This window comes from Callithrix jacchus, chromosome 11, assembly GCF_049354715.1.
Source record: "Callithrix jacchus isolate 240 chromosome 11, calJac240_pri, whole genome shotgun sequence".
Taxonomy (NCBI): Eukaryota; Metazoa; Chordata; class Mammalia; order Primates; family Cebidae; genus Callithrix; species Callithrix jacchus.
In genome coordinates, this window is record NC_133512.1 from 72,106,458 (window position 1) to 72,131,132 (window position 24,675).

General features: G+C 34.2%; 1 protein-coding gene and 1 long non-coding RNA gene across 7 annotated transcripts in view; one reads left to right on the forward strand and one right to left on the reverse strand.

Moving 5' to 3' along the window:
- The window catches only part of LOC118143699 (uncharacterized), a 76,715-nt gene that overhangs the window by 20,582 nt on the left and 31,458 nt on the right, over positions 1 to 24,675 (forward strand). The gene's annotated exons all lie outside the window — the stretch shown is intronic.
- Positions 510 to 24,675, reverse strand: part of PHTF2 (putative homeodomain transcription factor 2) — a 167,558-nt gene continuing 143,392 nt past the window's right edge. For all 6 annotated transcript variants that reach the window (XM_017975405.4, XM_078343037.1, XM_035253993.3 and 3 more), the window contains 8 exons: positions 19,284 to 19,412; positions 17,201 to 17,473; positions 16,842 to 16,973; positions 14,747 to 14,833; positions 8,316 to 8,471; positions 6,424 to 6,519; positions 4,225 to 4,350; positions 510 to 2,987 (listed from right to left, as the gene is read on the reverse strand). In XM_017975405.4, the coding sequence (XP_017830894.1) occupies positions 2,967 to 2,987; positions 4,225 to 4,350; positions 6,424 to 6,519; positions 8,316 to 8,471; positions 14,747 to 14,833; positions 16,842 to 16,973; positions 17,201 to 17,473; positions 19,284 to 19,412 (1,020 nt within the window). In that variant the 3' untranslated portion in view covers positions 510 to 2,966. The remainder of the gene's footprint in view (positions 2,988 to 4,224; positions 4,351 to 6,423; positions 6,520 to 8,315; positions 8,472 to 14,746; positions 14,834 to 16,841; positions 16,974 to 17,200; positions 17,474 to 19,283; positions 19,413 to 24,675) is intronic.

Here is a 24,675-nt window from a genome sequence, read left to right on the forward strand (position 1 = left end):
ACTGGGGAGCCAGTGCTACTTACTGCTAAGCATTTGTGGTATCTTTTTGTATAGGTTTGGCAGAAAAAAATGTTGAGAATTATGTTCTAAGTCATATAGCAAACGATTAAGAGGTGCTAGTCATATTGCTATTTTGAAGTATGAAGGGAGATTGATTAAAAGAGTCATTCTAAGCTTAAAGTTTGAAAGTGCACTTGAATTAATAGTCCTAGATTAATTTAAGCCCTGTGAACACTTGGACCAATCAGATAATAGAAATATTAGAATGTTTAACCAACCTACTATTGGTCATAATCTCTCATGCTGAATTCATGTGGCAAAACCATTTGTTTAAAAACACCACTATAGTTTCACAATGAGCTTTAACATTCTAGGCCACAGCCAATTTGCTGTATTCAAAAACAAACAAGCAAACAAACATTAGTGAGGTAATATCAGTTTGATGATGAGAAGCTTGTGTCTGTATGTATTATTCTTTCATGTTCTCAGAATCATAACAAAATCTGAAATGTTGGAAAATTATAAAAAATTTATTTTCACTCCCTCCAAATATAACAGTTACAACTAAATTTTATGTTAACTAAACACAAAATTGTCATAGAAATGTGTATGACTTGAAAATTTAAAAAAAACACTGTCGGTCACAGAATGTTTTATTTTAAACTTGCTGTCAAACTTTCAAATACAACACATGTGGCAAAGAAACAACAGTTCACACACGACATCTGCCACAATTCTATCTTTGAACTGTCTTTTCTATATTATGTAATATGTTACAATTTCTTATATTAATGATATTCTTAAAGGCAGCAATGTCAATTTTTCTGCTTTGAAAATAGTTCAGTTAATGTTCTGAAATTGCTTAAAATGACATTTTCCTTTTAGTATTCTACTGCTGCCCACACTGACATAATTCAACATATTAATAAGTTGTTGAGAGGTATACTGTACTTAATAAATCAACTCCCAACTCTAAGTTAACCTCAATCTAAAACAAGCATTTTCTTAAACCAGTATACTCAGCTTTTCTCAAAAATATTTCCATTCTGAAATAAGATTTTTTTGTGTGAGATACAATAGTTTCATCCTTTATTCCTAACAGAACTCATGCTGTACTATTTTTCTCAAAATATATTTGATATATTCTGTGCAAAATGTTAAGTTCTGTATAGGTATGTACCTTATTTTGAAAAAGTTTATAAAATATAATTCCTAAAAACAACCTCAACATTAGACAATAGAGGAAGAAAAAACATCAGACAAAGTCTAAGTTTTCACATGAGAAACTAAGTATGTTTTTAAAGCTCCAGTATTACATTCCTTGAAAAAACTCAGAATGCACTTTGGTCATTATTAAACTTATTTGAACAGAGGCAAATATAACGAAATGCTTTCTGTTGTTTTTCATATAAAGAAAAACATACTACACAATGAGGCTGAATTGAGGCTGATCAAAAGGAATGGTAAGAGCAAAGTGATATGACATGGCTCTGTTCTCCACGCATTCCTAATTTTAAGATTATGATTTGGGGATTAGAACTGCACCAATCAAATAAATTATTTACAATAAATCGTTTTAAAGTTCTTAAAATATAGTAAAAATATGAAGATATTCCATATGATATACTTTGCACCAAGAAAATTCTAGATTGTTTCAAATGAATTCTTTTAGAAACCAGATGCTCAGTTTTAAAAAAAAAAAGTCACAAAAACCATTTCACGTCTTTTGTAATTCCTAAAATACTCGATTGTACAAATATAACAAGGCCCAAGGTAAGATACTATCATATTCGCCCTATTTGCCTAACACACCAACATGGGAAGTTCTCATTGGACACTTGGCAAATTATTCCTTGGGGGAGGTTAAACACATCTAAAATAGCCCTTATATAATGGGGGTGGGGTGGGGAGAATGCACCAGATAAGTTTAGAGAATAGAATTTGCAAGCTGAAGCTGTCTTTTCTGAAAATTTGGATATAGTTTTATAACTAGAAATCAGAGAATTATTTTATTCGTTCTTAAACTTATTCTTAAGTTGTTCATCTGAGTGTGGTATGAATAGCCTACACTATAGTGTACCATGGGGAGAAAATTATTTACTTGAGTAAACATAATGAACTTTAGTAGTATCAATAGGCACTTCACTTGTGAGATAAGTGTATACCTCACTCAAAAGGATACCATATCATGCCCCAGTACACTATAACAGATCCCATACAAAGATTCGCAGTAAAAGTAACAATTTTAAAAAGTGCACATTTGAGCATGCACAGTTGGAGCTGTGCAAACAGCCCAGTGTTGCAAATAAATACAAGTATTACTAGTTAATTTTTATCAAAATATTTTACAGTATGGTAACCATTTACAATTATTGCTCTATTACAAGTTTTATCATCAAAGAGCACTTGTTGACCTGTTATATAATACCGTATTTATTAATACTGAAGGGTGCTTAAACTGAAACTTAATCAGTTTGGATCCTGGCATTGTTCCAAAATAATTCAAGAGAAACCCTGACTGGATCTTGATTTACCAAATAAAATGTTTTATGTGTATAGCTGAGTTCAATGCAATATTCCAAAGTTAAAGAATTTTTCCTCAAGTAAGGCAAGTTCACGGCATTGATGGAGAAACAGTGCTTAGCAATGGCTTCTAGTTTTACAATTTGTTATTCTGTCAATTATTTATGACCAATTACCAGGATCTCAAGTATCTGGATATCAGTTTCATCACCCTTTCAACAACTAAATACATCAATGCTTAAAAATAAAATATAAAGACTAAAATAAATGTAAAAATAAATGAACAAGTAAAATAAATATAAGAATTGCACAAGACAGTCTGATGTAAACACTTCAATTCCCCAGCTGAGACTCCTGAAACAAAGAATCAGTGACAAGCTTTCAGGCAGCTTAGTCAGTACTCTTATTCTGGAAAAGAGGCTACATCTTTTTTCTTTGAATTGTCATGACTTAATCTTCCATAGCTAGAAAAAAAAAAAAAAAGAAGTGGTGACAAGCCAGTTTTAATATCAAAGCTTAAATTAGATAATACCATTTTAAAATTCAAATTTCATTCAAAATTAAGTGCAGATTCTAGTATTTTTTAACTCCTGTATTCTTTTAAGAAGAACTCACCTTAAACACAAACAAAAATGTAAAAATCAGATTTTTCTTGCCTTCTCTTATTGAGAAGTGGCTATGTATATATATAGAACTTATTTAATATGATTATCTTACATCTTCCTAAGAGTTAGTTGTGCATATATTGCTATATAGATGAATAATACAACTTTTGGCTGAAAATAGAAAAAGGGCTCTTTTTCTTTTTTATCACTTAAATTAGATTAAAGTTACATTAGTAAAAATAAATACTTCTGGCTGGGCGCAGTGGCTCACACTTGTAATCCCAGCACTCTGTAGGCCAAGGCGGGTGTATCACTTGAGGTCAGGAGTTTGAGATCAGCCTGGCTAACATGGCGAAACCCCATCTTTACTAAAAATACAAAATTTAGCTGGGCGTGGTGGTGAGCACCCGTAGTCCCAGCTATGTGGGAGGCTGAAGCAGGAGAATCGCTTGAACCCGGGAGGCGTAGGTTGCAGTGAGCCCAGATAGTGCCTCTGCACTCCAGCCGGGTGAGAGAGCAAGACTCCATCTCAAAATAAAAAATAAAAATAAATAAATACTTCTACTTATCTTGCACAAGACTTCTATTTGCAATAAATACTGTTCCAAATTAGAAATTCCTACAGTAGGCTGGGCGCAGTGGCTCAAGCCTGTAATCCCAGCACTTTGGGAGGCCGAGGCAGGTGGATCCCGAGGTCAAGAGATCAAGACCATCCTGGTCAACATGGTGAAACCCAGTCTCTACTAAAAATACAAAAAATTAGCTGGGCATGGTGGCGCGTGCCTGTAATCCCAGCTACTCAGGAGGCTGAGGCAGGAGAATTGCCTGAACCCAGGAGGCGGAGGTTGCCTAGATTGCACCATTGCACTCCAGCCTGGGCAACAAGAGCGAAACTCCGTCTCAAAAAAAAAAAAGAAAAAGAAATTCCTATAGTTTTATAAGACATAAATATATATCATTCTTTGAAATTAAATGTGAAATGTTCATTAATTGTAGTCTTACCAAAATGACTGCATTACTGTGCATGTGAGGGTAAAAAGGGTGTGACAAAAAGGTAACAGGAAACTAAGAAATAAAAAGTACTTCAACCTCTTACCTTTAAATTAAATCCAAGCAAGTCACTGATAACACCAGAAACAGCTGACAGGATGACAACCTGGGTGATGTTATAAAGCAGCGGATTCATTGTAAGCCCATATAATCTAAAAGGACTGTCCAATTCCTAGCAGAAGAGAAAAGTCAGTCCCAGATTCAAAAAGAATTACTAAGTAAGCTAATTCAGGACAATATACAATGAGAATTTTAAAAAACACTTTCAAAGAAGTTACCAATTATGGATGATTTTAGAAAGGATAAACTTGGTTAAACTTGAAATAAGTAAATTTTAATAGTAGTTTTAATTGTTTTAAAGGAAAAAGAAACTTCTTTTAAAAGAACTCTGTGACTAAATTTGTAACTCCAATTTCTGTCCCTTAAGATATTATAAAGAGGCTAGAGAACATTTTTTAATATAAGCACTAGAATAGAAACTGAGAGAGAACAATAGCTTTCGGTAGAAGAATTAGAAATTAGCCAAATTTTCTGATAAGATTATAACATGTAAAAACTTCTCTTTGAGTCAATTCATTTTCAAATACATGGATTAATTAATTGGTTAATTCAAACATTTAAAGTTCTATTATATGCCAAGTGCTAGGCTCTGGGAAATTAAGATTCAGTTCCTGTGCTAGGCTCTGGGAAGTTAAGATTCAGTCCCTGAGCTGAAGGACCCTTACAGTTTAGTAGACATGCAACAAATAATTCAAATACGTCCCATTTCATAGGTATACGTATAAAAAGCAATGGGGCCACAGAGAAAGGTGCTCTTGAAACTCTGTGGTTAGTGGGGAGTAAATATTCTAAAAGACACATGAGAACATGACACATCTGAATTGCTACAGGTTGCTCAGCATTGGTAGAGCCCAAGTACAAGGGAGAAAGATCACTGGGCCAGCAATGTAGAAGAAAGACTAGAGAGCAATGAGACCAGAAACAAGAATATCTATAAGCAGTTCAGTGTATCAAAAGCTTAAGTGAGAGACAAAGATCTCACATAGGGCAGTATTGACAGAGAAGGAGATGAACTAGAAGATATTCAGAAGATTGAATCAATGGACCTGAGAATCTATTGGCTGTAAAGAGTGAGAGAAAGAAGGTACAATTTATGTTAGGTCCCAGATTTCTGACTAATGTACAGTTTAGGAGACTGTATGATCAAAAAGAATCATACTATTATGCTTTGTATTCTAGTCATTTTTATACTTTACTTTGAGATTGTGGCTGCTCATTAAGTCTCACCTTTGTAGCCCCTTCCTGTCTACACAGTGCCTCCACTCTGAAGATACCCAATATGTATGTGTCAAGCAAACATAAAACTATTAATTCAAGATTTTTTTTCCCATTGAGCATTTTGGCCAAAAATAGTTTGCCTCTATTATCTTGCTCATTACTTAAATGTCATCATCTTCCTCAGGATAATGAAAGGGATTTGAAAAAGAAATCAATCTGTAATTGCTTTTTATTATTCCCCCACCCACTTCTTCTGAATCCTTTCAATACTATACCCAATTCATACTGTTTAGTTGACTGAAGAATTAACTGTAACACTGAAACATAACTAATTTCATACCATTCTCTGAAAATATATAAATAACTATAACAATTATATTCGATTTGTTATAGAAATTGAAATTTAAAAAAATATTTTCCTTTTAAGAAAGAAAAGCATTACAAATATTGTAATAAAAAATTACCCCCCGAGTTATTATTGAGATCAAATTCATCAAAATTATATTCCTTTTTATTGTTACCAAAAATGATTTAAAACTTAAATGTTTATTGATGACATATATTTATGATAATTATGTATTATTACTTTTTAAGCTAACTCTGGCCAACTAGAAGACTGCTCTGAGAAATACAAAATAAAAAACTTCCCAAGTTAACAACGAATTTTCTTTTCTGGAATCTATTTTAAGGTCTATGAGGCATACATTTCCAAAGATGCCAACCTCTACAATACTCTGAACATTATTGAGGGTCTTAATACACAATTTCCAAAGAAATTATTTCGATTAGTTTGAGCACTTTTGCAATGAGAAGTAAAATATAAGTTGTATGTATATGCAAAAGTATAATTTGGAAACAATTTGAATAATAATGAAAACCAAATACAAGGTAGTATCTATAAATGAAAAAGTAAATTATGTCAAAACAGCATATTTGACATTCTGACAATTTTCAATTCTATTCTTACCTTTAGCAGTTTAGTAGCCAGTTTTAAAACATTATTCACTAGTGTCAGTTCCTCTTTTTTGTTAGGTTTTTTCTCCATTTTCAAGTAAAGGTTTATCTTTTATAAAAAAGAAGAAAAATACTTAAAATTATGAAAAATACACATTTTTTAAAGGACCTGAAAGATATTCACTCAAGTGTCTTGTTATTGAGATTACAGGTTATTTTAATACTCTTTATACTATATATTCCAAATTTCCTACACTTCTTTTATAATAGGAAAATAATAACTGCTACTTAAACATTTTTCAAATGTAATCAACAGCCAAAATAAAAAAGACTGGATGGCATTATTTAAAATTGAGACACTTCAGTATCAGAGCCAAATCAACCTAAAAAATAAATAATGAGGATAAATTAAATCAATGGTTTATTATTTCTTTCTTTCTTTTTTATTAGAGATAGGGTCTTGCTATGTTGCCTAGGCTGGTCTTGAACTCCTGGAGTCAAGTGATTATCCCATCTCAGCCTCCCAAAGTGTTGGGATTATAGGCATGAGCCACAATGCCTAGCTGGTTTATGATTTCTTTATTTAAATGTCACTCAAAAATATTTGTGTATTTTTGTTAATCCACTCTACAATAGACAATTTTAGGGTGCCTGCCCTGTCCACAGTTCCCTTCTTTGAAAAATACTCTAACCCCAAGCCAGTGGAAGAAGCAAGCCTAGGTAACTGCTTATCCCATTTGATCCCACCTTCACCCCAATCTGGAGCCAAAGCTGATTAAGCTGGAATGTACACCCAAACCAAAGCTAGTCAATATACTGACTGGTGAGACTAACATGATATATCTGCCAGATATTGTAGGAACACGAACTGAAAAGTTAGTAAAAGTCTAAGCAAGAACTCATGCCAAAACAAACCAAAACTGTGTGTAAACCAAAATCATAAGGTAGCAAGTCTACAGAAAGGCCACTGGAAGATAGGTGAAGAGAAGAGCAAAAAGGAGAAACCAACAGCCTCAGAGTGAGTTGGAGGAAGTGGTTGATTTTGTCCAATTCCATAAGGTTCAAATATACTTGTTTTTCTTTTTTTTTTTTTTTTGAGTCGGAGTCTCACTCTGTTGCCCAGGCTGGAGGGCAGTGGTGCAATCTCAGCTCACTGCAACCTCTGAGGTTCAAACAATTCTCCTGCCTCAGCCTAACAAGTAGCTGACATTACAGGCACATAATTTTTGTATTTTTTGTAGGGATGGGGTTTCACCATGTTGGCCAGGCTGGTCTTGAACTCCTGACCTCAGGTGATCTGCCTGCCTTAGCCTCCCAAAGTGCTGGGATTACAGGTGTCAGCCACCGTACTTGGCAGGCTCAAATATACTTTCTTAGGGATCTTTATCTTTGTGAGTTACTCTTCTGTTTGAGTTCAATTGACAGGATTATTGATTTTTTTAAAATCAAACTATCCCTAACTAAAATATTCATGGGCAGTAAGTTTCTTTACAAAATTTCTATAAAATGCCAAGGAAAAAATTTAACAAATTAATACAAAATAAAATTAACCATCAAAATCATTATGCTTTACTCTTTCTACTGATTAAAAATTTATACTTATTCATATGCAGGTCTGCTACACTGCAAAGTAAACATGTCCCATTCATAGTTTAAAATACATTATTTTAATAAATTGTACTTCCTTCTTGTCAAGTAAAAATGGGACATTAAGAAAGTAGACTGGATTAGAAATATGAATCAAGGCAGAAACATTGAAGAAAGGTTTGTGTCCTATTAAATTTTACATTTTGTTTTACAGCGCAAATGACTTTAATCAAAACACATTCTGAAAAAAAATAAAGGAAATGAAAACATTTTAACTTACAGACATTAATTTATAGCAAAATAAGCATGCATACTCACCTGTTCAGTAAGTAATATTGAGGTATTGCTATATTTTTTGCTTGTTTCTGATCCAAGAGTAACAAATCTTAGGAGAAAAAGTGTTAATGAGATGCACCAAATTACCAATTCCCAATTGTAGTGACAATCAAGGAAGATCTCATGCACATGAAGTAGCTAAAAGTATAAAAAAGGTAACATGAAGCAGCAATGTGATTCAAACAATTTCTTTTAAAAGAAATAAACATTTTACTTCATAGATTGTTCATAAATTTAGGATTACATTTTAGAAACATTCTACATATTTTAAGCACATCAAAAGTACACAGCATAATGTAATCAATATCCATGGGGCCCCTACAGTTTTGTAAAATCTTAATATTCTGCTCTCTTTCAGATTTAAAAAAATATGACAGATTTAATTGAAATCATTTAAACTTTTCCTTGATTCTCATTTCTCTTCCCCTGTCCACTTCAGAAGCAATGAATTTTATGTTTATCTTTTCCACAACAGTTTTTATAGTTTAGCTACATATACATCCTTAAGCTATATCATCCTTTGTATATTTTAAACTTTATTTTCCACAAGCGCTTGGGAGTTGAAAAAAAGAGAAAAAAAGTTTCTATAAATGTTATCACATTACCCACATCATTCTTTAATTTACTTTTTATTCCACTGAACTTTGTTTTCAAGGTTGATTCATGATGATAGATTTAGCTCTAAATTTGTTCATACTCTTATGTATAGTAAAATAATCAATCACAATTTATTGGTCAGTAAAAGAATCAACCACAACTTACTGGTCAACCCTATCATTAATATTTTGTTGCCTATTTCCATTATTACAAGCAATGCTGCAATACACATTCTTGTATGTGTTTCCTTGTACACACTTGCAAGACTTTCTTCAGAAGTTAATATCTAGACGCCAGATCACTGGATTTTTGGATATTACATATTCAACTTTATTAGATGGTGTAAATTTGTCTCTGAAATAGTTGCACCAATTTATGCTCTCAGCCGAGTATCAGAGTTCCCTTTGCTATCACTTTCATTCATACTTGTTATTATCCAACTTCTTAATAGTTGCTAATCTAATAATGGGTGGAAACTGTTCTCACATTGTTTTAATTTTATTTTTCCTAATATTTAGGGATGTTGTTTCATATGCTTATTGGTCACTGAATTTCCTCTTCTGTGAGTTACCTTTTTATATTCTACATCCACGTTTTTTCTAGTAGGCTGTCTGTTTTTCCTATTGATTTGTAGAAGTTATTTCTATAAGGTGACTAACAATCCTACTTAAGTCATCTTGCCACTATCCTTCCCAGACTCTGGTTTGTTGTGGTGTCTTTGCAGCACACGAAATTTTAATTTGTGGTCATGTTAAAAATTTTTGTTTTTCACATTTAGATCTTTAATCCACCTAGAATTTATTTTTATGTATGGCATGAAGTCATTTTATTTTGCTCCATTTTTACTTCATATTTCCATTATGTAAAGCTTTCCTGCATTGATATTTAATGCCATCTGATCATATATTAGGTTTCTAACATATATATGGCTATGCACAACTCTATTTCATCCTAGTGGTCATTATGTACCTGGGCAAAAAATCATTAAGTCTTTCTGTAATTTTAAAATAAGTCTCTCATCTGAAGGTTCTAGGAGAAATTTAAAAAATAAAAACAGAAAGAAAAATTAAAGTAAGTCTTCATATTTCTGGTACAGCAACTTGTCCTTCAAAATTATCTCGATTACTCATCTCTGTGTTTCCAGATGACTTTTAGGAAGGTTGATTTTTTTTTTAAACAGACAAACCATTCTGTTGAATTACATGGAATTCCAACAATTCCCCCAGGACAATTAATATAAAACGGAGTCTTTCTACCTATTAACACTGTGACTAACATTGTATGCCTTCTTTTTCAATTTATTTATTTTGAGAGTGAGTCTCATTCTGTTACCCCCACTGGAATGCAGTGGCATGATCTTGGCTCACTGCAACCTCTGCCTCCAGAGTTCAAGTGATTCTCCTGCCTCAGCCTCCCAAGTAGCTGGGACTACAGGCATGCACCACTGTCCGCAATTAATTTTTTTATTTTTTCGTAGAGACAGGGTTTGCCATGGTCAGTCTGGTCTTGAACTCCTGACCTCAGATGATCTGCCCACCTAGGCCTCCCAAAGTGCTGGGATTACAGGTGTGAGGCACCATGCCTGGCCTCATTGTGAACCTTCCTTCATAATTTTCATATAGTTTTATCTTATTTCTCCATAAAGCCTTACATATCTTTTGTTAGAATTATTCCTGGGAATCTTATATTTTTTTGTTTGCTATTGAAAATGACATATGCAGGTGTTTTTTTTGTTTGTTTTTTTTTCGTTGTTGTTTTTAAGACAGGCTCTCATTCTGTCACCCCAGGCTAGAGTGCAGTGGCACCATCATGGCTCACTGCAGCCTTGACTTCCCAGGCTCAGGTGATCCTCTTGCTTCAGCTTTCCAAGTAGCTGGGACAACAGGTATATGCCGCAACACCCGGTTGATTTATATATATATATATACACACACACACACACATACACATATACACACGCATATATATATATATATATATATTTTTTTTTTGGTAGAGACAAGGTCTCACTGTGTTATATGAGCTGGTCTTGAACCCTTGGGATCAAGGGATCCGCTGACTTTGGCCTTCCAAAGTGCTAGGTTTATAACCATGAGCCACTGTGCCTGGCCAGTATTTACAGTTTTCAATTATTTGTTTCTGTGTGTAGCAGACGTCAACAAATCATGGTCCATTGGTCAAATCTAGCTTTAGGCCTCTGTCTGTCTGGCCCCAGAGCTAAAAATACTTTTCATATTATTTCAAAGGGAATTAAAGAAGAGAAAGAGAAATTAGAAGAAAAAAATATATTTCAGAGATTGTATGTGTCAGACAAAAGTTTAAAATATTTATCTGACACTTTACAGAGGAAGTTTGCTGATCTTTGGTTTATGGAAATAGAGTTGATCTAGTTGATTTTTAAAATGTTGTTGTATCTATTTTTTAAAATCTTGACCTAACAAATACATTTTAAATAATACGTCTGTAAAGTCACTTGGATATTCTACGTAAACAATCATAGTCTATTTTTTTCTTCCCAAACTTTAGACCCCTTTTTTCACCTGTCTTTGCTGATTAATACCCTCCATCAAATGCTGACTAGAAGAGGTAAAGCAGGTAACTTTGTCTTATTCCCAATTTTAAAGTACATAACTCTTAAGGTGATATCATTATGTATAATACTTGCTCCAAATTTTAAAAGATATATTTTATCAGATTAAGGACAATACTTCCTAGTCCTTGTATCATGAATGTCCACTGAAAACTTACTGTTTTCTGCTCCTTTAATCAGCTTAAATTGCATTAATGGATTTTCTAAAGTTGAAATGTGCATTCCAGGGATAAACTTATCTTTGTCAGGGCATATTTATTGTTATTCACTTTCTGGGTTCATCTTCTTAGTATTTTGTTAAGGAATTTTATATCTAATAAGTGAAACCAGCTCAGTTTCCCATTTTCATACTAGCTCTATGGTACTGGCATCATGGTTACACTAGCCTCATAAAATAAGCTGAAGAATATCCTCTTTTTCTATTGACTGGATCTTTTGTGTAAGTTTAGGATTATCTATTTTAATATCTGACAAAATTCATCTGTAAAACCATATGTGTATGGAAGATTTTTGTTGGTGGTATATTTTGCACTATTAAAATTTTAAACTACTTACAGTTATAGGCCTCTGCAGGTTTTCAATTACTTTTTGAGTCAGGTTTAACAGATTATGCATTTCTATAATATTGTCCACTTATGCTTTCAACTTTAATGACATAAAGCACTTCATACTAGTGTCTTAAAAAATTCTGAACTGTGCTAGTAGTTTACAGTTTAATAGTGTTCTTTTACATTTAAAGAATGTATTATTTGTATGTTTTTAAATCTCCGAATATATAAGCTTTTTTTGTTGCTATCATTCTTTTCTACTTAGACTATATGACAGCTAGATATGTGGTCTGTACAGTATCAGACATTTGACATTAGTTTTTACTTTATGGCCTAATTCATGGGAAAGTTTTATAAACATCCTGTGCCTGAAAAAAAATTCATCAGTTCAGAAAAATTCTTAGCCATTATCTCTCCAAATGTTGCTTTTCAGCATTCTTTCCTCCTGGAATTCTTTTTTTCAATTTTTTAAAGTCAGTCTCGCTCTGTTGCCCAGGCTGAAGTGCAGTGGTATGACCTTGGCTCACTGCAACCTCCCCTTCGTGAGTTCAAGCGATCCTCGTGTCTCAGCCTCTGGAGCAGCTGGGATTACAGGTGTGTGCCACCATGCCAGGTTAATTTTGTATTTTTAGTAGAGACAGGTTTCACCATAGTGGCCAGGCTGGTAGCAAACTCCTGCCCCTAAGTGCTCTGCCCGCCTCAGCCTCCCAAAGTGCTGGGATTACAGGTGTGAGCCACCACACCCAGCCTCCTCCTGGCATTCTTATTAGACATATGTTGGATCTGACACAAATGTCTTAATATCCTTTTCATTTTCCATGTTTGTGTCTCTGTCCTGTATTTTAGGTCACTTCTTTTATCTCTCAGTTCACTATGACTTTAGCTGTCTTTAATTTGCTATTTATTCTGTTCACTGTGTTTTAAAAGTCAATGACTTTGTTCCAGCAGTGAAAAGCAAAAGTCAAAGATTGTATTTTTCATTCCTTTGAAGTTCTTTTTTAAACTTATCTGTTCTTTTTTCACGGTGTTATCTATGTCTTTCATCACTGTAAACACTTAGTTTCTGCCTGATCAAACTGAAATAGTTGGAGATCTAATCCTGTTATTGGTTTATCTGTTGACTCCTTCATGTTAGACTGTTTCTTCCTGTTTTGACACCAGAAAGAGCTTTATCTATGGATCATGTGAGGTCTAGGCTGAAGTCTCATGCCCCCCAAACAACCTTGATTTTGCTTCTGTCAGGTATCCAGGGGCCTAGGACCCTTCTGTGTATTGTTATAGGACAAGATGTATAATGTCAATTTGAACCCTAAATCTGTAATAAGGGCAGAGTTATAATTATATATTCTTAGAAGAGACTTTTCTCCCATCCTTGCCATCCAGAGTCAGATAAGCTTCTTCCTTGTCTTCCAGTGCTCGTGAGCAGACTATTTTTCTTATCCAGCTTTTCACTGAGGCTGTAGATCTTTGAGGGTTTGATTTCACAGTTTGAGTGGGGAAGTATGCGGGTCAAGGCCTCATCTCCTGTCCTACATGGGCATAAAATTTCAAGTCTATGGAATACAATACTAACACTGACAACGTACTTCACTCTTATCCTCAGGCTGCCATGGCATTAATGCTTATTCTTAAATGCTCTGGTTTTCAGTTTTATCTTCATTTTTGGCCTTTTATTATCTTATGGACTCAGATATGTATACAATATGTACATTAAAAAGCTGAGGGTTCCCCCCAGCATTGTTTGGTGTGTTTGTTTTTGTTGTTGTTTTTTGAGATACAGTCTGGATCTACCCCTTAGGTTGGAGTGCAGTGACAGGATCTCAGCTCATTGCAACCTCTGCCTTCTAGGTTCAAGTGATTCTCATGCCTCAGCCTTCCAAATAGCTGGGATTATAGGCACCTGCCACCACGCCTGGCTAATTTTTGTATTTTTGATAGAGACAGGGTTTTGCCATGTTGGTTGGGTGTGCTGGTCTTGAACTCCTGACCTCAGGTGATCCACACTCCTCACCCTCCCAAAGTGCTGGGATTACAGGTGTGAGCCTGTGCTTGACCTGTCTCATGTTTTAAAGTAGAAGAATTTCCAGGTAATCTAGCATGTCATGCTACTTGAAATGGAAGTTTGCATTATGCTTATTTTTGTTTTTAAAATTTTAATACTTTTAAACTTATTTTTTAATATTACATGGCCCACAACACAGCCCTCAGGAGACCCTGAGAACATGTTTCCCTGCACTATAGCAGTACATATCCTGAGATACTTTTGTATTTCCTAACTGATTTGGGTAACAAAAATTTCTTTTTCAGAGTATGCAGCAGTTAAATCACAGTAACAATTCAGATATAAGAAATAAAAGAATAGTAAACATGAATAAATCAAGCATTCATGGGACAATTTCATAACCCATATGTTTATTTTGGGAAGTAAAGATAATGAGAAGGGTTCTAGGCAAAAATTAATCTCTGTTCATTCAACAGACATTTGAGCACACATGCTCACTGTTCATGGCATAGAGGTAAGATGCACTTATTTATTCTATCAAAAAAAACTGCAAAAAGATAACTTCAAAACTTATTTTTCTAACTAGGCTTTACTTATATTACTATTTGATTGTTTATTAATCTAAAGGTAATACTTATACATCTGGTTAATTTCTACATGGAGCGAGTTAACTCACCTGGGCACAACAGATAAATACAACTGAGATAGTCAACAAGAAAGCAGATGAAACTATTACATCAACTGATCGCTGAGGACCTCGACGCTGTGGGGCATGGGTGGAGGGGAGAAAAGAAAACATTTTAAAATATATTTACTAATTAGCTCACTATGAGTTGATCATAGCCCACAATGTTGAATATACCTAATTAGTTAGATGAATTTTCATAATAAAGTGTTATGATTTCGTGAAGATTTGCAACAGAGTTAAAAGGGTATCTGTATCTACATAACATAAAATTATTAGTATAACTTTCGAATACTTTATTTTGTCAAACACAAATCATTTATTCAACAAATGTTTCTTAAGCACCTGCTTAGAACTAGACACTGTGCTGGATGCTAGGAAGACAACCACAGAGAACAACACATGGTCCCTCTACCTTCACAGGAACTAGGAGGGGAGTGAGACATCAAGCTCATAATCACAGATAGATGTGATAAATAGTGATGAGTTCTAAGAGGGAAAGATATAGGATGCTTTGAGATATGTGGCAGGGAGACTTCATTTAGATTTGAGGGTTACAAGTGTGGATCTGGGAAGATCTCCCTAAGGAAGTGATATTTACACCAAACTAAGGGGGAGGGACAGGGATATGATAGCACATGGCAGTGTTATAGATAGAAGGAAGAGCATGAACATAAACCAGGACGGATCACAGCTCATGTAAAGAACTGAAGCAGTCTAACATGGCTGGAATGTAGTGGGTTAGGAAGGAGAGTGTTTCAAAATGAGACAAAAAGACAGGTGAATAAGGCAGCACCTAGATCATAAAGGGCATTATAAACCTTGTTAAGATTTTGTGCTTTATCTTAAGAGCAATGGGGAACATTCAAAAAGTTTTAAGAATATAGGGCCGAACACACATTTTTAAAAGTTCACTGGTGGCAGACTGAACAAAGGAATGAAAGGAAGAAATGTGAATGCTGGAATGCCAGTAAAAAGGTAACTGTAGTAGCACAAGGCAGATGACTGATGGTTTCAATGAGGGTGGTAGAAATGGAACAAAGAGAAGCAAATGGATTCAAGACATATTTTGGGAGCAGAAAAGATAGGAATTGGTGATAAACTGGATGCTAGAGATTAAACAAGGATAATTCCTAGGTCTCAGCTTAGATGTTTCCTTTACTGAAGTATAAGCTTAAGTATTTGGGGGGGTAGGGGCTTTCATCTCATCCTCAGTGAATGGCACATGGTTAACATAAATAAGTGTTTACTGAATAAAATAATCAATGTACAAAAGAATGTGACACCTGCTTAGGGTTGACAATGGGGAGAATTTTGGATGAACACTAAGTCAAGCAACGAAGTTCAGATTCATCCCTCCATACAACAGAAATGTCATAGCGAGGAAAAGAGTATCTATGCCAATTTGCAGCAGTGACACTAAGTGAGCTAAATTTAACAAGTTAATAAACAGAACAATAATTTTTTTTAAATATGAGTAGATAAATAGTACAAAGTTTTTTTACTTCTTTAATATTTCAAAATATAAAGCAAGAAAGATCTAGGTATGTCAGAGGATAACTGGGCTTTAGGTCAACTCTACTAAGATATAGACAGTGTTGTGAATAAATATCATTAGAACTTGCAGGATTACTCCACATATAATGACATTCTACTGCTACTTAATGCAGTAACAAGAAGTAATCCTTAGAAAAAAAGTGTTTTTCTAAAAACAATTTAGATGTTTCCCTTTTCCTTCCAGAGTTTTTATATCATACTTCCATAATTAGGAAAATCATTTCAAAGATTAAAGGAAAATAATGACATGAAAAAAATGACACTGAATTGCAAACTATATTTTTAAATAGTAATAGGTCACTTCTGTGAGGAAACTTATTGATTAGATTGTTTTTAAAGTTCTTCTTTAAGTATTAGGCTCCCTCTGCTGGTTTGTGATAACCAGTCTAGTAGAAAAATCTTTAATCCAGCTTTTGAAAGAGTAAAAGTTGGTTACTACATATCTAGAGACAAATATATATTGAAAAAGAAACGGGAACTATCAGAAGAGGCTGGCATGTTAAAACTACTTTTATCACTCCCATTCTACCTTAAGATAGGAACGGAGAGATAGCCACATTTTTATATTCTGTACTTTCTTCAACCGGAAATGAGGAACCTCAGATTTTCGAGCCCTCCTTGCAGATGTTAAATGTCCAAAGAGTTTTGCAAAAAGTAATCGCTAAAAAAGATTAAGATGAGGATTAATTTTCAAGTAGATTACCACAGAAAAACAAAAATCAACAAAATATAAGTTGTTAAGATTTTATTTGGTTAAGTACTATAAAAGCAAAAAAGAAAAATAATTAGGTAAAAATGATAAAATAAAATAATAAAATACTTCAGGAATACTTTTAATATTATGAAAAGAATAAAATATTCTTATTCAGAAGTCTACATTATACCCACCTGTTTATAAGTTCTTTCTGCTACACAGAGCAAAAAAAAGAAAATCCACACAAGAGACACACGAACCACAAAACTTATTATAACCATAGAAAGAACTATGACATCTTCATTAGAACCAAATGCAATCACATAAAGTTCTGAAGCAGAATGTGCTGTAAGTTGTTCCAAATCTGTAGCTTGAGAGAGTCGAAAAACAAAGGGAGTTAAACCCAGTATGAGAGAGACTGCATTTCCAAAAATCTGGTATCCTATTCCTGGTATATGGCTGTTCACCTTGAGGAAGCCAGGGGAAGAGAGAGAAAAGAAAAATAAAATTATAACATAAATGTTATCTACAGGGAAATTAATTATTTATAGCAATATGAAATCATTTGTTAAAATAGATTCACTTTAATATATGAGTAATTTGAATCCCATTAAAGTTTGAGAACGTACGACACATAAAATGTCATTAATTCTTCAGATCTTAAAAACAATTCATTATCAGATCTCTAATTCACTAAGTAGTTGGCAAAAGGATTGACTGCCTTATCCAGATCTTGAAAAAAAAAATTTATGCATTTCATTATTTCAAGTTAGAAATATTCACAAATACTGCAGTATTAAAGAGAATGAGATCTCATATCCACTTAAATTTGATTTGTTTAAGAAAAAACGTAGCATTACACTTATTTCATACATTTGTACCTTGGGTTTTCTTTTTTCTTTTATGAGACAGGGTCTCACTCTGTTGCCCAGGCTGAAGTGCAGTGCCACAATCATGGGCTCAAGTGATCCCTCCCAGCTCAGCATTCCTAGTAGCTGGGACTACAGATGTACCTCATCACCTCTAGCTAATTTTTTGTTTTCTCTAGAGATGTTAGAGACAGGGTTTCACTAAGTTGCTCAGGCTGGTCTTGAACTCCTGACTCAAACGATCATCCCTCCTCTACCTCCCAAAGTGTTGAGACTACAGGGATGAGCCAACATACCCAGCCATTTATGTTTCTCTTTGAATAGTCCAGTATTTAAAGAAAAGGCTACTCTAAAAGCATTTTAGAAGAGAGATGATAGAAGGAAAAAATTAAATAGAAAGGGGAAAAGGTGAGGGAATTATATAAAAACAAAAACAAAAACCTGGGTATTAGATAATGGGGCAACTAAGAGTTTCCAATATGCCAGACTGGCAGAACTAAAAGGGATCTTAAATATCATGTAGCCAACTTTTTATATTATATATTAGATAAATGAGACTACTGTAAGTTAAGTGATCTGCCAGTTCACAGGTAATTAAGTTACAGAGCACTAACTAGATCCAAGATTCCAGAGACTTCCTGGTCAAATGTTTTTAATTGCTCACACTGAGATATGTAATAGGGAGTATTATTAATTTCTAGACCCAGTTATTTTAATTCTTATCTTATATAAAGTGTGGACAAGAGTTCTAGCATAATAATGCACCATAGAAATTTAGAAACTATAAGTTAAAAAAAGTCCAGAGAAATCAACACATTTTAAAAATCAGTAATTACCTGATAAAAGAAATGAGAAAATAAAATTTAAATCTATGGTATTTGCATTAGACTTCAAACTACTCATACTGCAGACAGACTTCTACCACTATCTGCATTACTTCTATATATTTAAGTAGACAAGCAAGTATGAATGCAAATTTACTAGTTGAATTTTTTCATGTTTTAAGTACCGTTAAATAAATGAACCAGTTAAGAATGATACAGAAAAATAAGACTTTTAAATTATTTTTAAAGTTTTTGTAACAACAATCTCTAGTCCCAAGAAAAGTCTTTATTAACACCTGCATACATCTACAAGTTCCTGAATTTCAAAAGAAAGAATAGCATAAAAGAGACTGTATCCTCTATTCTTGGTCAGATAAATGAAAACACTAAAAGATGAAGAGTGGTTTGGTGACAAATCATGGTTTAAATCACAGACAGAAACAAATATACACATATAAATTTTTTTTTCACGGTAAAGAAATTAGGTCAGCAGGTTACTAATATAACATTCAAGTAATTATCTTATATACTGATAATCACTAAGTCTTATCCTTGAACTACAAGAATAAAATTTAAAAACTCACTCTGTTCATTATCATTCCACTGATTTCAAGTACTGACATGTCTGCTTTCTTACAATCGTTACCTTCCCATACTATAGCACTTATTTTTTCTAATCCTGGGTGGGAACTATGGAGCCAGGGCAAATGACTCTATAAAAAAAAATTAAGACACATATTGATCACATTTAATAAATAAAATGTGTGCATATAAAATAGAATATATATCTCCATATACACATACAATTTCAACAAAACTAAAAACATCAATGTATATTTTATAAATGAAACATAGATTTGTGCATAGTTAATATATTTATTATATACACAATTTTAAGACACTAAAATTCTATCTTAAAATTAGTTGGCATATAACTGAATATATATCATAAGAAGTTACATGGTTATAAAACTGTACAAGTTGAGAACTTTCTGTAACAAGTATTAGACAATCTAAGTTCAAAAAATACTAAAACGTGTCAGTAAAAGTACTTAGTTGTTAATCAGTCGGCATAGCTGCAATATACTAATGCTAAAAGACAAATGGATATCAACTAGTTAATAGTAACCATTTTTCAACTTATGATCATTCATTAAAAAAGAATATGACATCTGATATTTGAATCTCGTTGAAAGACTATAGTGCTACAGTCTTATCCTGAAAAAGACTCTTCCTTATATACTTAACCTTTAATATCTGACTTAGTTATTTTTCTGATATTTTAATCCAGCACTTCTCCAAAGGACCAATTCAACTTTTTTTTTTTTTCATATACAGCAAATGGTACAAAACTGAAGCACTCAGCGTTCTAAGTAGTTTGGACTACAGACATGCGCCACCACACATGGCTATATTTTTTTTTATTTTTAGTAGAGATGGGGTTTCACCATGTTGGCCAGGCTGGTCAATCTCCTGACCTCAGATGATCCACCGGCTGTTGCCTCCCAAAGTGCTGGGATTACAGGTGTGAACCACCGTGCCCAGCCCCAAAACAGAGCAGTTGAGTTAATGATAGCAACAAAATTAACGACACACTAAACCTTTTCATAATCAGACTTCAAAAGGAGAAGTAACACTATAAGATTAGACCCAGAGAGAGATCAGTTTGCTAATTACATTGCAGTATTTCTAGCATATTTTTAAGGAATCATATACTTCTCACATTTTCTAAAAACGATAGTTTTGGCATTTGCAGCAATCTCAGGAAAATAATCAATAGATCTTTGACATTCTAATATTAAAATTTTATAATATATTCCATTAAAAATAACTTCTAACAATGAACAGAAGAATCTACTCCAGGTACATTTATTCTTTAGAAGACAAAATGTGATTAAAATATGGTAAAGAAAGTTTCTTGTAAACGCTTAACACTTTGCTCTAGGGGGAGTAAAGTTGCATTGATTAATTTCAACTAAAGTTTAATAATAATAATTCATAAATAAGAAGAAAGCAGAGGTAGAAAATTTTTATCTTTTCAGAGATATAGGATTTTCATATACTTTAACTTTCATGGTATACATTTCACTACTTGAGGTCCCGAAGAGTGCTAAGATACTAGCTATTAACTACCAACTTAATTTCTCAAATGTTATTTCCTAGTTTATCTCCAAACACAATATTCCATTTTGGGAAAGAAAGAGTCTGTACCAAAATATGTATCAAACTTTCTTTAGAAATTTAATAATTATTAAACATAATGGTATCAAAAAGCCAGAAACAAGAAGAGCAAGAAGCTAAAATGAAAGAATTGTTAAGCTTGAGAGGCAACAGATTTCAACCACTGATTTATAGATTTTTTTAAACTCTCAGTCTGGAATATCAAAATCTTCCTAATTACATGAAGAAAGGAGTATCAATACCACGAAACCCCATCTAGAGACAGAAACAAGAAATCAGGACATTCTCATTGTCCTTCCAAAAGTACTCCTTTTATATCTTACTTGCCAGTTACTCTAACTAGCATCTGATATTATTTCTAGAAAGCCAAAAGGCAAAAGAGAAGACAGCAACTAGAAACTGAATTTTAAAATATTTAATTATAAGGCCGGGCGCGGTGGCTCAAGCCTGTAATCCCAGCACTTTGGGAGGCCGAGGCGGGTGGATCACGAGGTCAACAGATCGAGACCATCCTGGTCAACATGGTGAAACCCCGTCTCTACTAAAAATGCAAAAAAATTAGCTGGGCATGGTGGCACGTGCCTGTAATCCCAGCTACTTGGGAGGCTGAGGCAGGAGAATTGCCTGAACCCAGGAGGCGGAGGTTGCGGTGAGCCGAGATCGCGCCTTGCACTCCAGCCTGGGTAACAAGAGCGAAACTCCGTCTCAAAAAAAAAAAAATAAATAAAAATATTTAATTATATGTTCAATGTTGTGTGTAGAAACTTGAAAAAATAAATAAAAACTAAAAGACTGCTATCTGTGTGCATGTGTATGTCTGTGCATGCGTGTGTGAAATGTACACTGAAAAACAGTCTTGTGGAATAATGTCTTCAGTGTGTAGAACAGCATCACATGAAATACTTTTTTTTAAAGATTCAGGGAAAACATCAGAGCAGGTAATTCCATTTTATAATTTTATCACACAGGTTATTCTGAATATATTTTCTTATTTTCTTTCTTTCTTTTTTGAGACTGCGTCTCACTCTATCACCCAGGCTGGAGTGATGCAGTTCTTGGCTCACTGAAACCTCCGCCTTCTGGGTTCAAGTGATGCTAATGCCTCAGCCTCCTCAGTAGCTGGGATACGGGTACCTGCCACCACGCCCAGCTAATTTTTGTATTTATAGTAGAGACGGGCTTTCACCATATTGGTCAGGCTGGTCTCAAACTCCTGACCTCAAGTGATCTGCTTGCCTCAGCCTCCTCATTAGCTGGGATACGGGTACCTGCCACCACGCCCAGCTAATTTTTGTATTTTTAGTAGAGATGGGCTTTCACCATATTGGCTAGGCTGGTCTCAAACTCCTGACCTCAAGTGATCTGCTTGCCTCAGCCTCCCAAAGTGCTGGGATAACAGGGATGAGCCATGGTGCCTGGTCTCTAAATACGTTTTCAAACTAAAATTTAGAACTTAAATTTGTTTTTTCCTTTGGAGACAGCATCACAGCTCCAAAAATTTATAACTTTTAAAACAATTATTCTTTTTCCTTATTTAAAATCTCAACTGCTTTGCTTCTTTGTTAATTCAAAACTACCTGAAAACCTTAATGCTAAAATGGTGGCATGTTTTATTTCAAATAAATTCACCATGACAATCACATACTGGTGTTTCCAACTATGGGAGTGCAGCCATTTAAAGCTTTATACTTACTAAAAAATGAATTTCAGCTGAATTTAGATTTGTATGTTATTATATATTCAGCTATAGGGAGGTCTAGAGGAGAAAAGTTTTCTCCTTTGGAAATGTTTCAATTACTATTTACAAATAAAATAAAACAAACAATAAAACAAAGATACACATTCGGAAATATTCTGATTAGAACATACTAATTCAAATGCTCAGTATTTTTTCATGAGAAGGGATTTTTCCATCTTTATGGTAGGCAGACAAAGCTCTACCAAACCTAATGCAGACTGGTTAAACAAGAAAAAAAAAACAAAACAAAAAAACAGGCAGCTTTTTAGTAAAGGGAACTAATTTCTATTACTTAACTACTAGTAAAACTAAAAACATGAGCTTTATGTTTTGAAACCTGAGAATTAAAAATCTGTCTAAGATCAAGTCTTCAATCTAAAAGCGAAACCAATATAAGCCTAGAATACCATAATTACATATACAGAGTAGAACACTAATAAATTTTATCTTACCAAAAAAGCAGCAGAGTAGGAACAATTTACTCTGCATAGACATCATAAAACAATTTTTAAAATCATTTAAGAAAGGCCTAATTGGCATGTGTTGAAAAAATTTAGTTACAAGCACTCAATATTTATTAAATACATACTGTGTACCTCACACTGTGTGATACAATATTGAGAACATATGGTCCCTGCTTTTATGCTGTCTATTGTCATCTCTAGGAAAACAGCTCACAGGCATTTCCCTCAATCTCAACTCCAGCTGTTAGTCTCAGTGACTTAGATGAATATGCAGATGACTCATTCAACATCCTATGGTTTCATGGATTGTTCATTGTTTTTCATTTTACATTTCTTCATTACTAGGGACTCTAAACTACTCCCATAGCCACACCCTAGATCTTGTCACCATACAAAACCGTTCTACTTCTAAAAGGAATCTACTACAACCTCCCATCTTACCTGGTCTCTCAAACCTTCAATTCTAAAACACTTGTTCCCTTGAACACACCTATCCTTAAATGTATCAGTCCCTTCCTGATTCCATTTCATTCTCAATCTAACAATCTAATGACTAGACTCCCACCAGATCCACCACTTCAATTATCTCCTCTCCTGTCCCTTGAACAGCAACTATTTATTGAGCACTTACTCTGTGTGACTTTGGGCATACTACTCAACTCAGAGCAATGTAAAATGAAAATAAACTACATTACCACAAGTTGTGAAGATTAAATGCATGAGATAATTTATCTAGATTACTTTGTACAGTGTGTGGCATAAGCAAATGCTTATTAAATGTCAGATATAATAATATTACAACTACATCCCAGAAAACATCACATAACTGTATATAGCACAGGCAATTACAAATTCATGGCTTCAAATTCCAGCTAGATTCTCCGCAATGTACCAAGGCAGTGTGATTGTTTTGCTGTGTTCATTGGCTTGAACACACACACACACACACTCTCTCTCTCTCCCCCCCCCGCCCGCTTTCTGTCCCCTTTCTCCATTCCCCATAAACGATAACTTAAAAAGCCTCCTATTGTATCATCTCCCTTATTGCCAGTAGATCCCTTGGACTCTTGCACTTCACAGAAAAGGGATCATCAGGCAATAACTCTCTTATCATCTTGCTTGCTCCATGCACTCATCCTTATCCTCCTATCTCAGAAGAGGATGTTTTCCTCTTCCTGTCGAATGTTAAGCTTCCTGATTATGATTCCCCTCCAGCATTCTAAGAAATCTCATTCCACCAGTCAACATTTTCTCCATACTTCATTGATTCTATTTTTAGTAGAGACAGTTTCACCACGTTGGTCAGGCTTGTCTTGAACTCCTGGCCTCTAGTGATTTACCTGCCTCGGCCTCCCAAAGTGCTGGGATTACAGGCGTGTGCCACTGTGCGGCCACAGCCATGCTTTTTAAACATCATTCCCCATTCTCACTCCTCAACCCCTTGTAGTGAAGCTTCCTTTCCCCTAATACTTTTCCCGTGGCTGAAGCCTAAACTAATGGATCTATTTTTTTTTAACCAAAACATTTCAATCTGATAGAGAACGATAGTAACAGTAGGGTTTATCACATTTTAACTTCTCCCTTATTTGCATC